The 13,399-nt window shown below is 32.6% G+C and overlaps 1 protein-coding gene across 1 annotated transcript; it reads left to right on the top strand.

Annotated features, from left to right (window-relative positions):
- The first annotated feature begins 5,584 nt into the window (after nt 1-5,584).
- Nucleotides 5,585-12,976, top strand: LOC124358457 (40S ribosomal protein SA). Its single transcript, XM_046810755.1, has 7 exons — nt 5,585-5,708; nt 8,212-8,372; nt 8,956-9,161; nt 9,257-9,415; nt 9,873-10,001; nt 11,705-11,917; nt 12,843-12,976. Exons 2-7 carry the CDS (start codon nt 8,240-8,242, stop codon nt 12,915-12,917), a joined length of 915 nt encoding a protein of 304 aa, XP_046666711.1. The 5' UTR covers nt 5,585-5,708; nt 8,212-8,239; the 3' UTR covers nt 12,918-12,976.
- Nucleotides 12,977-13,399: the final 423 nt, after the last annotated feature.

Here is a 13,399-nt window from a genome sequence, read left to right as displayed (position 1 = left end):
ATATGTTGGGTAAGCCTTATCCTGAAACTGTTTTTGAACCAAGACTATTTTGAACAACCGGTCAAGGACAAGACTTTTCATATGCACATGTTGAATTATGACTATTACACAGGTCATTAAGTAATAAATGCTGTAACATTTTGTTTACTATACACATTTCATAGTTTGACTAATTACTATTAAAATAAAAAATATACTTTTGCTTTTCTGAGTTGGGTAACTAAGAGTTATTACACTATTTAAAATTAATACATTTTCAATTTAATAAAGTTAAAGGTATTAAACAAAGGCAGAAATGTTCAACATTCGTTCATCTTCTACGTCTTGTTCTGAATCAATTTCTTCCTGGTTTCCAGATTGGCTTTTCAGCCTTCTTTGTACCATTATCAGAAGTGACATTCTCAGTTGCAGTATTAGTGTGAGACATACGTTTTGATACACCCAATTCAATCCGATAATTGAACTGTCGCCTTGAATAAGGGGATAACTTGTTTTTACAAGTATTTTGTAGTAATGAACCGCTTGGATTTCTGAAAAGGAAAGCATTGACTATCCGAATATAGATGTTTCATTTATGGGGGTTGTGTGACAAAATATGTTCGGTAAAGCTAGTTTTGTTTTTAAAAGCATAAAAAGCGCTACTATACTACATATTTTATTGTGAGTTGTAATATTATAGGAAATACGTGATTGTTATGAATTACATTTTAAATGTTTAGATTATGTTACTATTTTCAGAGTTTACTCAATATAACCTAGTTTTCTATGAGCGTGGTTGCTGCTTGGATGGGTGAACGCTGAGCGATCCTGTCTTTGCAAGCAATCCGCCTACCCAGCCAGTAGTGGTGGCCTTTAAGCCGTTGATCCCCAGTTTAAGTGTTAGAGTGAATAAATAATACATTCTGTACATTGAGTTTTTAAATATATTTATAATCACCGTTACGTTATTTACCACTAGATGCAATCTAGATAGATAGATTGCACACAACTACAACGTTTCAAGTGACAACGGATTTGAACACTGTATGTGATATATTTTAAAATACTGATACATAAACAAAGTCGAAAGTGTAATTTGGTAATTAAAGTTGCCTTTTTTCAAATTCCTGGTCTGAAAATTTGTTCCTCCATTTAAAACTTTGCCCACTGTAGAATAAACTTATTCTTTAGGGGAGATGACCGCATTTGTTTCTCTGACTACTCATCCTATTCTGCCCAGTATCCTATAAGGTAGAATCCATTAATCAGGAGACAGTAGCAAACATAGTGCGACATTTGTAGAAACATATAGGTAGTAGGTTGAATTTCGCCTTATAATCATGTTTATAAATACAACAGGAAAGATTATATTTGCTCTCGAAATTGTACATCATTTTATGCAATTTTATTTTATAAAGTGCAGGAAAACCTTTATAAGTAATATAAGTTAGTACTGGTCTTTGTTTAATAATACTCTCGTGTAAAGATATTTGTGCAAGTACTTTTGTTTTAAAACGACGCACCCTCCCACAGGACTAAGCCTTTAATTGCCAAACCTAACACTACGTTCTTTGAAAGGATCACATCTATTGTTTAAATTCAATTAGTGCAAACATTTCCGTTTTATCCAGATTGTGACCGCAGAGGATGTTAATACAAATCCATGGCAATCAGTGTCAAAGAGAATTGAGGTAGTTAAAAGGAAATGCAAGTAATTTTTACATTAAGGAAACCTACACTGAAAGTGACTAAGCTAGTGACAAGAAATTAGTTTTAAGGTGCTTGCAACAACCAATATCATGAATGAAGATTGTAATAAAAAAAGATACAATAGAAGAGAAACCGTCTCCGAGAGAAAGAAAAATAGAAAATTTGTATGTCGAATCAGCATATCTGATACAAGAAGTATGGTCACATCCATCAGTTGTGTATTTCAAAACGAACATTTCATTTTTTTAATGGATTAGTAGAAACAAAATAAAATTAAACACGCCAGCCATGGAAGTTTATATGTTTAATTTAGTTTAGGAGAGTTATACATGTCATTTAATAGGTAATTAACTGAACAAAAAGTAAGCTCTCATACATATCACATAAAAAAGGACAGGACTTATACATTTGTGTTTAAAATATGTATTTTCAAATTATCCTGCTGAAATTAAAACCGCTATAGAAATCTACGGATGCTCAGTTCAAAATGTTGCTAACTTACGGAGTTTTGAAACTAAGAATCCATGTCCTCCTCCGTAGACTAATGGTTATAGTCTCGGCTCTCTAACTGAGAGATCACGGGTTCAAATCCCAGGGAGGGCCAACCATGTATAGACACGAGATAAACCAGTGAACATCGAAGCCTACATAGCTGTGTAGCTGAGGCTTAAAAAAAGAGAACAAAAAAAAACTAAGAATCCATTATCCATATACTTTGTACATTTAGAACCTGCACATAAAAACAAAAATATTTTTAAAGCTGAATTCATGTTGAACGCTAAAATTATAATTCAACTTCCATGTAAGACAAATTATATTGTCCAGTGCAAAAGGTGTCAAAGGTATGGATATACATACTTACGCTTACTGCTGGTATCCTACCCGATGTTTTAAATGCAATTTAACACCAGTTCTAGCTAAAAATCTAAGAACACTCTTCTTAAGTGTGTGTTATGCGGAGGGAAGCACCATGTGAGTTATAAAGATTGTGCTGTGTATAGGGAAATAAACACAAATCTTAGAAAAAAACATCCAACACAGACCACGTTCAACTATAGTCTCATCTACCCAAAATGACATCTGAACCGAACAAATCGAGCGAACTACTAGAATTATTGAATCTTCAGCTTTAATCGGAACCCGGCCTCTACTTTATGCTGACGTTGCAGCTAAAAATGCACATTTCTAACAAAAATGTCAGTGGGACAAAAAATTGTTGACCGAGCTTTTTGTAAAATTGAGAAACTTATATCACAGCTAGCTTAGCAAATAAGTACAATGATAAACTTATTAACAACTGTTATCTAAGTTGACATAAGTATTTCTTCGGAATTAGTCTTTTGAACGCTAATAGCTTGGATCAACATAACTAATATATTCAGTTTTTATATCCACTCATAAATATGGTTGTATATGCTTGTAGTAAGTGGATATTATGCATTCTGAAACTCGTTTTACAGATCTCAATTATTCAAAGTTCCTGAGTTGTTATTTCTCCACAAATCACTCTGATAACATAAATCACTGGGGAAGTGCTTTGTTAATTAGAAAATATACTCAGCATCATGGTATGTCGAAATATGGTCAGAATCATATACAAGAAACGATCATTGTTGTCAGAGCCGCAGCTACAGTGGGGCAGAGGGGATGCTATGCCACGGGCGGCAGAATTGTAGGGGCGGCAAAAATATACAAAGTTCAATCGTTGCATCACAACTATTTACGCGTAGTTTCGCCAGTCTCAACGCGAATGCTTTACTCGAGGATAAAAAATAGATACATGGTTATGGATGTTAACCATAGACTAAATAGCAAAGCTGCAATAACTGGAGTTATATTCAATATCAGATTGTTTATTTCCCTGTTTAGACACATAAAGCAAATTATAAACTTCAGATAAACAGAAACTTTGAAAATTCATAACTGGGACATTTAAGATCTCATTAAAACCACATTTTTGTAAAGGATAAGTACTACTACTACTACTGCTGTTACTGCCGTGGCTCTTGGTACCCAAGGTGGTACTTTGCCTCGCCAACACACTGCCTCCAGATCTCTCTATCCATTGCCTCTTCTTCCCTTCTTCCCAGTTTTCTTATGTCTCTTCTGATCTGGTCTCGCCATCTCAACTTGGACCTTCCTGACGGTCTTCTGCCCTCCGGATTGTTTACCAGGACGTTCTTGACTAAGGAGTTGTCCTCCTTCCTTAGTAAATGGCCAGCCCATCTCATTCTCCTACTTCTCACCTCGGCCACTATGTCTGGGTCCATATATAGTTGCCTCAACTCTACATTATGTTTTATCCTCCACTCTCTATCTTCAAGGGTTGGCCCATAGATTTTTCTCAATAATTTGTTCTCAAATACTATCAAACGTTTTACTATCAAAGGATAAGTACAGGCATATTTTTGAGTATGTGATTATAAAATTATTGTATATTAAAAAGTTGTTGTTAAACTATCATCTTAACTTTTATTCTTCACCGGCTGGTTACAAAAGTCGGCATAGATCACATTAAATGGAGTTCTTGAAACCTTTGTCTTAGGCGTGTAATTTTGTAAACAACTATTTAAAATGGTTAATTTTTAACACACATTTAATTAAACAACGCCTTGTTAACTTACCACGGCCGGTATATGCTAGTTTAAGCGCACAAACCGCCAGACTACCAAGGCAACACCACCATGATGGTAACAATCTCTCTGGCCACACGTGAAACTCTGACACTGAACGTTATATTTTGCTTGCTGTTTTTTGTTTTTGTTTTTTTTTTGTTAACACTTTTGTTTATATTTAATGGCATCAAACCCTGCATGTACTGTCGCATATTTTATATTTCACTAAATAGAGATGGTTTCTTGTGAATGTTATATATTGCTTGCTATTTTCTTAACACTTTTGTTCATATATTATTATAATAGCATCAAAATTTGCATGTATTGTAGCATGTTTTATATTTTTGCTAAATGGAAATGGTTTCTTGTGATTTTTTTATATATATCAATGAACATAGGCTACGCTAATCTTTATTTTTTCTTTCGTATTGTATTTGTTCATATGCATATATATGTCTCAGTAGTATATAAGTAACTCTATATTTTATACGCTACCGGTACTTTAATTAAGTCTTTTTTACGGTTCTACCTTCATGTTGCACTTGTTTATGAACTATATTGCTGTTGTAATTTTTCTTTTTATTCACGATGTTGATGTTATTTGGCACTTGTTTTGCTTATTTTTTTGCTTCTGTTTGCTTTAGCATGTATGCATGTAAACTATTTATGTAAGTTGTTTATATCAAGCCTCTTGTATTTTCACAATACCTATAACAAATGTGAAATGGTGTATACCGTATGTAAATAAATAAATAAATAAATAAACATGTTCAATATTATTTCTTTATTCTGTCAGATGACATGAGTTTCTAATTTTATTCTTCCGTCTTCACATTCATAGCAAAAAGTCGTTTCAAATACACATGTTTCAATAAATTAAAAATGTTTTATGCATATTTATCGCAAAAGAGTAGCATTTTGTAAATAGTATAGATTTAATTTTATATTTTTCTTGAAATGTCTAATCTTATTATAAATATGTCTTAAATATTTTAAATTTGAGATTTTTTTTTTTTTTTACTTTAATTTATTTACAATCTGTTTATATACAACAAACAATAAGTAAATTTGGTGATAAATCTTAAGGACATGGTTAATCAAAGTTCATTAACCTTAATTAACATAAACATTTAAGAGATTGTTCATCTTTAAAATCATTTATGTATAAATTGTGAAAGCCGTTGAAAATAAATAATACAAAAATAGAAAAGCATACAATGAGACTATATAACTTTACAGACGAACGATTATTTAACTTGTACAAAATTTTGTCTCTTGTACGCAACACAATACTTCCTGTTGGTGTACCTGTTTTCTTCTTCTTCTTCGATTAGTACCATTTCCCACCCATTTCGTCCACTTTATTTCTATCTGGAAAGGAAACTCCTTGTGGCATTATCTAACGTAAGTGTTGGGGCTTTTTATTTAATTTGTTGCAAATATTTCTACACTAAATTAAACATAATGTTTTAAAAAGAGTGATTAATTGCTTTTCCAACGTGAAAGTAGGGTAAATATCCTTTACAAAGCTAAATTCTCCTGAAATATTGGAGTTAGGTTATTCCCACGTGGCGAATACCATATAATTAGTCAAATAATAATTTAAGTGTAAATTTTCTAGTAAATATTGGGGGATAATGTTAACTATAGTAAGTTACATAAAAATTATAATAACTACTTCTATGAACTATTACTTATCCCTATGACACTTTATCATAATCCTGGCAGCACTTTTTTTGAACTGATTTGGTATAACTTAGTTTTTAGTAACAATGCAATATCTTAGCTAAATTTGGTCAAACACTCATGATTTTTTTCTTAAAAATACTTAATGAATGCATAATAGTTTAGTTTATTGTAAAAATTTGTTTCATGCATCATGCCAATTATTAGGCTATCTGAAGTTGATTTTGGTGAGGTAATCTTTGAAGCTTGTCCTCATTTCTAGAGTTAAGCCTATTATGGCCTAAATGATAAATCTCTGTTTACATGGTGTCCCCTTGCCCTAACTCCTGAGCCAATGATTCCATTATTAGGTTCAGTAGGCCATCCTTGGATAATCTCGTCTTGAGCAGGCCTAGTTAGTAAAAAGTCATGTTAAATAACAATGTCATCGTTACCATTCACAGGTACTTTTTTACCTGTAGGCCTAGATGAAAAGCATCAAAGAATTTCATATTCATCACTTTTTTCACCAAATTGTTGTTCCTTGTAACTGAGCATAGTAAATATGTTTTTATTTTGACAAAAGGTAATTCTGACACTTTTCCGTTAATCCTCATTTTGTATCACACCATTGCACCACTTGTTTCAATTTTCCGCATGTTGAGTTAAAGGCGATGACAATCCTCCAAGCTATTTACAAAACAATAAAACCTTTATCATAAGCGAATAGCAAGAATTTTGTCTCAATGGAATCAGCAATATCATTTGGGAAGATGTACTTTTTATATTTTGTCTTGAAGAAGTACCGGTACATATAATATTTATGGATATCGGGTGAAAAATAAACACGTATAAAGAGTTTATTCAAAACATTAAACGATCAAATTTTTACAGAAAAAAACCCCTTATTATAAGTATAAATTTATGACTATAAAAATATTGTAAGGATTTTTTAAATCCAATATTGTGTTAACTTACACAAATATAGTTCAAGTGGAATAATACACAAATTTTACTCACGCAGTGTTGTGTCCCACGTATTCTGTTTGTTAAGTGCTTATCTCGAGAATAGCTGGACCAATTTAAAAGTTAGTTAATTTTTAAAATTAAATATTTCTTGGAATTCGAGGAAGTTTTATACAGAGAGAAAGGTTGGAAAAGTTTTCTGTAATATTTCATAATTTGGAAATGATAGTAATATTTATATTCCTTAAAACTGACACTAAACAGCCATCATTGATACTTTCAGCTGAAGTTCACCGTTAACATGTAAAAAATTAGAACAGTGCTTTGTTAGTATTGTTGTGGAGACGGCAAGTACTAAGTTAATATCTAAATTTGAAACTTTGGTATTATCCGAAGTCAGTTATTTTTGGTAGAGATATTCTTACAGAGAATCCAAAAAAACTACATTATTAGAAAGAACTGACTTTATCTGTCTTATTGTGAAAATTACACGTCATTATGACGATCGGTTCTTGTTGTGAGAAGATCAATCTGTCCCTGTTTACTATTTGTTATTAGGCTATACAAGTAGGTAAATACATACACATTTAAAATATACCAACAAACACTCACGTGATCTAAGCTGAATTTAGGTACTATCATGAGGAATGTATTTTTATTTGCTTTCATTAAATGTAACTATCCAATGGAAGTGCTAGAGTTGTAAAGACACAGACTCTGCTTACTATCTTCATTCACTAAGAAAACTAAGTTTTAAGGGTTAAGACATTCCATTAGATAGGACAGTGAAGATTTGGGTGGCCAGTTTTGAGCAGGATATGTGAAAAGATATATAAATTTGTAGAGTCTGATATAAATTCTTGAGTTAAAAAGTAATTTTTTTAACTCTTCTTCAACCGTATTATGCTACTTAGATAGAGTTGTGGCAACAATGGCTGCCACACAAAGAATTAAAAAAAGGTTTTTTGTGTGCATTGGAACACAAAATGTGATTACTCTACTTTAAAGTGCACTCTGAACATCAAACTTCTGAAAATCGTACAAGGAACAGAATATGTACAAAACCATTTCTCACTAGCACCAAAATGTCATTAATGAAAGAGAGACGACAGTGTTCGTCTCTTGAAATTAACTATGCGATAAAATGTAATCAATCAGAATTGTATAACAATTAGATCAACAGATACAATGAAAATGCAATATTGTGAATGTGAAACATTTTTAATGAGAGCTAAGTTTTGGTAGTTTAAATTATGATTTTATTTTCTTTTTTCAGGCTTTCCATTACTTAATAAAGCGTTAAGATGTCTGGAGGTCTAGACGTTTTGAGTTTGAAAGAGGAGGATGTAACCAAAATGTTATGTGCTGGTACCCACGTTGGCACTGAAAATGTGGATTATCAGATGGAGCAGTATGTCTACAAGAGGCGTGCTGATGGTTGGTATATCAAATTATTAAGTATATCATTTTTCATGTAGTGACAAATTTTGTATTTAATTAATACTATAATTAGGTTATAATGTTTCAAGCTGTCGTAAAAGCTACACCTTAATATATGGGATCGCCATAAATAAAAGTGTAAGTTACTCGTTCTTGTGATCTAATTTTGATTGATAACCATAAAAACTATTTTCAAGTAAATATAATATTATGTGTAGTCAAGTTGATGGATGGTTTATATATTAGTCTTCACTATTGTAGAGAAATTAAACGTTTGCTATCTTGTCTTATTCAAGGTAAATGATTTTTAAAGCGGTCTCAACTTTGATTTTTAAAGTAGTCAAGCTTATGAGGAAGTGGGAATAAATATAAGCTTTAGAAGTACTTTGTATCTTTTACTACATTGTATATTCTGATGTTTAATATAGAATTTGTGTGCTCTCTGTTAGATACAAAATTAAATCTCTCTGATGCACTTCAATTTTATTTTTTGTTAAGGGTATAATTATTCATAATTGCTTGTGTTTACCACTAAAAAGTAAGCTAGTGTTTTAAAAATTCTTATGAATCTCATTGATAGGTATCCATGTGATCAACTTGCGGCGCACCTGGGAGAAGCTGTTGTTGGCTGCCCGAGCCATTGTTGCTATTGAGCACCCCAGTGAGGTGTTCGTCATCTCCTCCAGGCCCACCGGACAGAGGGCTGTGCTCAAGTTTGCAGCTCACACAGGCGCCACACCCATTGCTGGCCGTTTCACTCCAGGGGCTTTCACTAACCAGATCCAGGTCAGCATAAAAAACAGTAACGACCAAACAGTAATTTGTACACAGATATGTAATTAATCAGTTCCAAAGGTAAACGTCAATACTTTGTGTTACAGGCTGCCTTCAGGGAACCTCGCCTCTTGGTTGTGACCGACCCGGCTACTGACCATCAGCCCATCACTGAAGCTTCATATGTCAACATTCCAGTCATCGCATTCTGTAACACTGACTCTCCACTTCGCTTTGTTGACATTGCAATCCCTTGCAGCAATAAGGTAAAAGCAGAGAAAGAATGACAACTGGTTTATATTGGCTACTAAACCAATTATTTGTCCAAAATGAGGTTTTACAATAGAATAGGATACTTATTCACCAAAGATATATTTCATTACAAATGTATAAGGCAAGTCACAATAATAGGCAACATTGGGATTTATGACAAGAAGTCTTCTTCAGTCCAGATACAAACTCAGTACAATTGAGTAAAATGCTTGTTTAAGAAAAAAAATTACCAATCTTGTTCTAAAACTTAAAATAACTTAGCTGCATTGCAATTAGAGGAATTTTATAGAATTTAAATAGGGAAATATTAAATTTCCCTTATATTTTTAGAAATTTAGAATTTATTAGCAAATAGTTATTCCTGTACACATATGATGTAAATGACTTTTTTCATTATTTTAACTAATACCAACATGACCCTAAATAAATAGTAATTTAATGATTTTTCAGTCTCCTCACTCCATTGGACTTATGTGGTGGCTGCTTGCTCGAGAAGTGCTTTACTTCCGAGGTTCTGAACCCCGAGACAAGAAGTGGAATGTTGTGGTTGATCTCTTCTTCTACAGGGATCCTGAAGAGGTATATTTGGTTTACATAAAGTAGTCTCAGGACCAATTTCATCACCGTATTGCATTCAAACGAGCTGTATCCGGCACATCCTGTAGTCTGAGCTGGTGATAAACAATTAGACATCATATAACATAAACTTTGCAAGCAGGGAATGCCATACAGGTCAGCTCTATATTTTCTCAAACAGATTGGGCAAGGACTGGGGTGGGAAAGCGCATTTTTTCCCCTATATGGTGGCCCTGTTCATGCTATTATATTGGCAAAACTGATACTAATGCTATTTAGCTTTCAAGTACATTAAGCGTGATAGTTTTCTTTTAATTTTCAATAAGATCAAATCCAAGTTTTAAATACGTACTTTTCTAATATAAATTTGTATTCATATAATCTCAAATTCTGATTTATTGTACATAACCGATGCAAAAAACTAAAAATATCCATTGCAGTAGTTTGTTGTAAAGTTTCAAATGCAACAAACATTTCCTGATCATAACGACAAACAATCATTTGTACAAACTGTTTTAGTGTAGTATTCAACATTTTAATACTTGTGTTTGGCCCTTAAAAACAAAAACATCCAGGTGCATTTGCTGTAAGTAGCTTCCATGCTGTACATTACGATTCTAGCCGATTTAACCCTTAGAAAGCTTAATATAATTTTTTTTTATTTCCTCCTAGCTTGCTAATACAATAAAAACATTAATTTTGTTAAAGTTCTATTTAAATTTAGGTCTGAAAATTTATTTTTGGACAAATATATATGAAAAAATGTATATTTGTATATATTTTACAGATTAAAATGCATGACAATACAAAACATGGAAGTAGCCAATTTAAAAAGGTTCTCTGAGTTTTAAGTACTAGTCAGCTATAGATACAATCACAGTTAAAAAGAAATAAAACTCTCATTAGTCACCTACAACTAAATGTAATCAATTTGAGAACCTTTTAACACACAATTCAACACAGGAACAAAGTTTACGGTCTCAAAGAGTTGCACTGGCACTCTTCTCATACGGTTAAACCTGTCAAAACACCGCCAGTATATATTCCAAAATGGTGGTTTGGTAGCTGCAAAAACCACTTTGGGATCGTTAACAGTAAACAAGTAACAATGAACGGAGCACAGTTGTCTGACGCTCAGTCTACATATTAGTGCATTTTAACTCAGGTTTTACAACCTACAATTCACATCAACAAACTTAAATTACGATTCCTGTCATACACGTTGAGCAAATTTAATCACATGAGATTTGCTGTAATATTCGTGGGAAGGGTTAATGACATTTGTCCTACCCTATCACCGCTTTATGCCAGATATGACAAGCTTTATTACTGAATCCAACGGGTTGAAATGTAAACAAAGAAATATTAGCAAGATTATTGTTTTTGTTTAGAATAAGTTAGTTGTTAACCAATGAAGACAATTTTACAGTACAATTGAAACAAATACAATATAAACATTTAATTTTAAAATATTCACAAAAATTGGTTTTTCCACTTATAAAAATTTAAAAATAATGCCATGATTATTACACCACTATAGGCCATTTGTATGAGTTATCTGTGTCTATGTTGTAATATACACACTTGTATAACACTTGACCAGGTATGACACTGTTTGTCAGCAATTTTAAAGAGATGCTTAAAGTTGAAGAGATAGAATTGCTTATGTTTTAAGTTTGACTATGATCAAGCTGGTTTTATTTCAGGCTGAGAAAGAGGAGCAAGCCACCAAGGAAGTAGCTCCTGTGGTTGTGCCCAAGGCAGAAACTGAGTACGTGAGTCCGACCGAGACCTGGACAGAAACTGCTGAGGTGCCTGTGCCTGCCACCGGACATACCAACTGGGCTGACGATGTAGTTCCCCCTACTCAACCTGCTGCAGCCACCACTTTCCCCGCCACTGAGGAATGGCCCGCTCAGGTACAGCTGTTATACATACTGCGTGAAGTACACCATTTTGTTGGTTCTATCATTCATAGTTTAGGCACTCGCTCAAATATTTTGTTGTTAAAGAGAACAACACTGTCAAAGTTTCCTATCCTTAAACAAACGAACAGTATAGGTTTGTCTGTTTTTAAATAGTGAGCTATGAATAAAAAATCATGTGTTTTAAAAAACAGTAGAATGTTATAGTAATTAAATTACTTGATGTATTAAAACATATATACTGCTGTAACAATGATTATTTTTGTCAATTTTATCCTATTATTAAGTAGTTAAAGCTTTGGATTAAGATCTGAAATTAACTTTTAAATCGAATTAGCAATTTTTCTTGTTACGTTTGAATTTTAGGGCTGAAAGCCAGGGATTGTTCCTAATTGAAAACAATCTTATATATATAGGGTCCACTGATTGAAAGTACACATAAAATTACACATAATTAGATATTTTTGATTTCAGTGCAATTTTTTCAACGAGTAGAGAACATTCTAGTTGTCTCTTCATTTTGGGTTGCGAGTCAATGTGTTGCCAATTCACTTTTATCACTTTAAACTGGTGACAATCTATTGAGTACTATATTAAACATCTATGAAAACTGTTAGCCTGCTGAAAGGAGTGGAGGGAGGACACAGTTAAGAAATAGAAACTAGCATACCAATAGGTAACAAAATCTAGAAATCCACCAAACTCAAATCTTAGATAAGTACCTCGAAAAATAAAAAAGACAAAGTGAATTTGATCTATGTAAATTGAACTTATTCCTTTTTTCTTTTTGTTAATATTAAAACTGGTACGGTTTGATTATATTTTAAAAGACAAAATCTAAAGAAAAGCTTATTATTATGAATTTTCTATTTACCAGGGTTTAACTTATTCAGAACTGAATTATTATTTTCTGTTTTAGGTGGGAGACACTGGTGACTGGTCTGTACCAACTGGTGCCAACGAATGGGGCAGTTCTACCAATACCCAATGGTAGAATATAATGTCTTGATTACATTCTGCTTTTGAATAAAGAATGAGATTTTATAAAAACTACATGCTGTGTATTATTTTAATATCATTTGTGTTAATGTATAAAAATATCCAGATCCATAATGTTCTCATCGATTCTTTGAAAAAGAGAAATATCTTGTCAAAAGTATATACTATAGTGAAACCCTGTTATGACTTCCGTACTTTGGTATAATACAACATAGTATTGCAAGTTAGGTCTTGTGGGTAAACAGAGGATTTTTACAGTGTGTGGACTTTATTGAAGTGAGTACTTTTTTTGGCGGGCTCTAAATGTATGTTTATCAGATTTTAAATTGAATTTCAGCACGGTTAACATTCCTATCTCAGTTCACTACTAGTTTTGTCCTGACGAGATTTAAAATAAACTAATTAGATCTTTTCTAGCTAACAAAACTGTAGTGTAATTTAATCCTGGAAGAAAATGGTTTTCCTTTACTCGATTAC

This window comes from Homalodisca vitripennis, chromosome 1, assembly GCF_021130785.1.
Source record: "Homalodisca vitripennis isolate AUS2020 chromosome 1, UT_GWSS_2.1, whole genome shotgun sequence".
NCBI classification, from domain to species: domain Eukaryota; kingdom Metazoa; phylum Arthropoda; class Insecta; order Hemiptera; family Cicadellidae; genus Homalodisca; species Homalodisca vitripennis.
This window is presented reverse-complemented; position numbering and strand designations above follow the sequence as displayed.

Excerpts from the sequence above, each read along its gene's own strand:
- LOC124358457 (XM_046810755.1), top strand. The coding sequence starts at position 8,240 with ATGTCTGGAGGTCTAGACGTTTTGAGTTTGAAAGAGGAGGATGTAACC. Across the intron at positions 8,373-8,955 it reads CTACAAGAGGCGTGCTGATG|GTATCCATGTGATCAACTTG; the intron begins GTTGGTATATCA and ends TCTCATTGATAG. Across the intron at positions 9,162-9,256 it reads CTTTCACTAACCAGATCCAG|GCTGCCTTCAGGGAACCTCG; the intron begins GTCAGCATAAAA and ends TTTGTGTTACAG.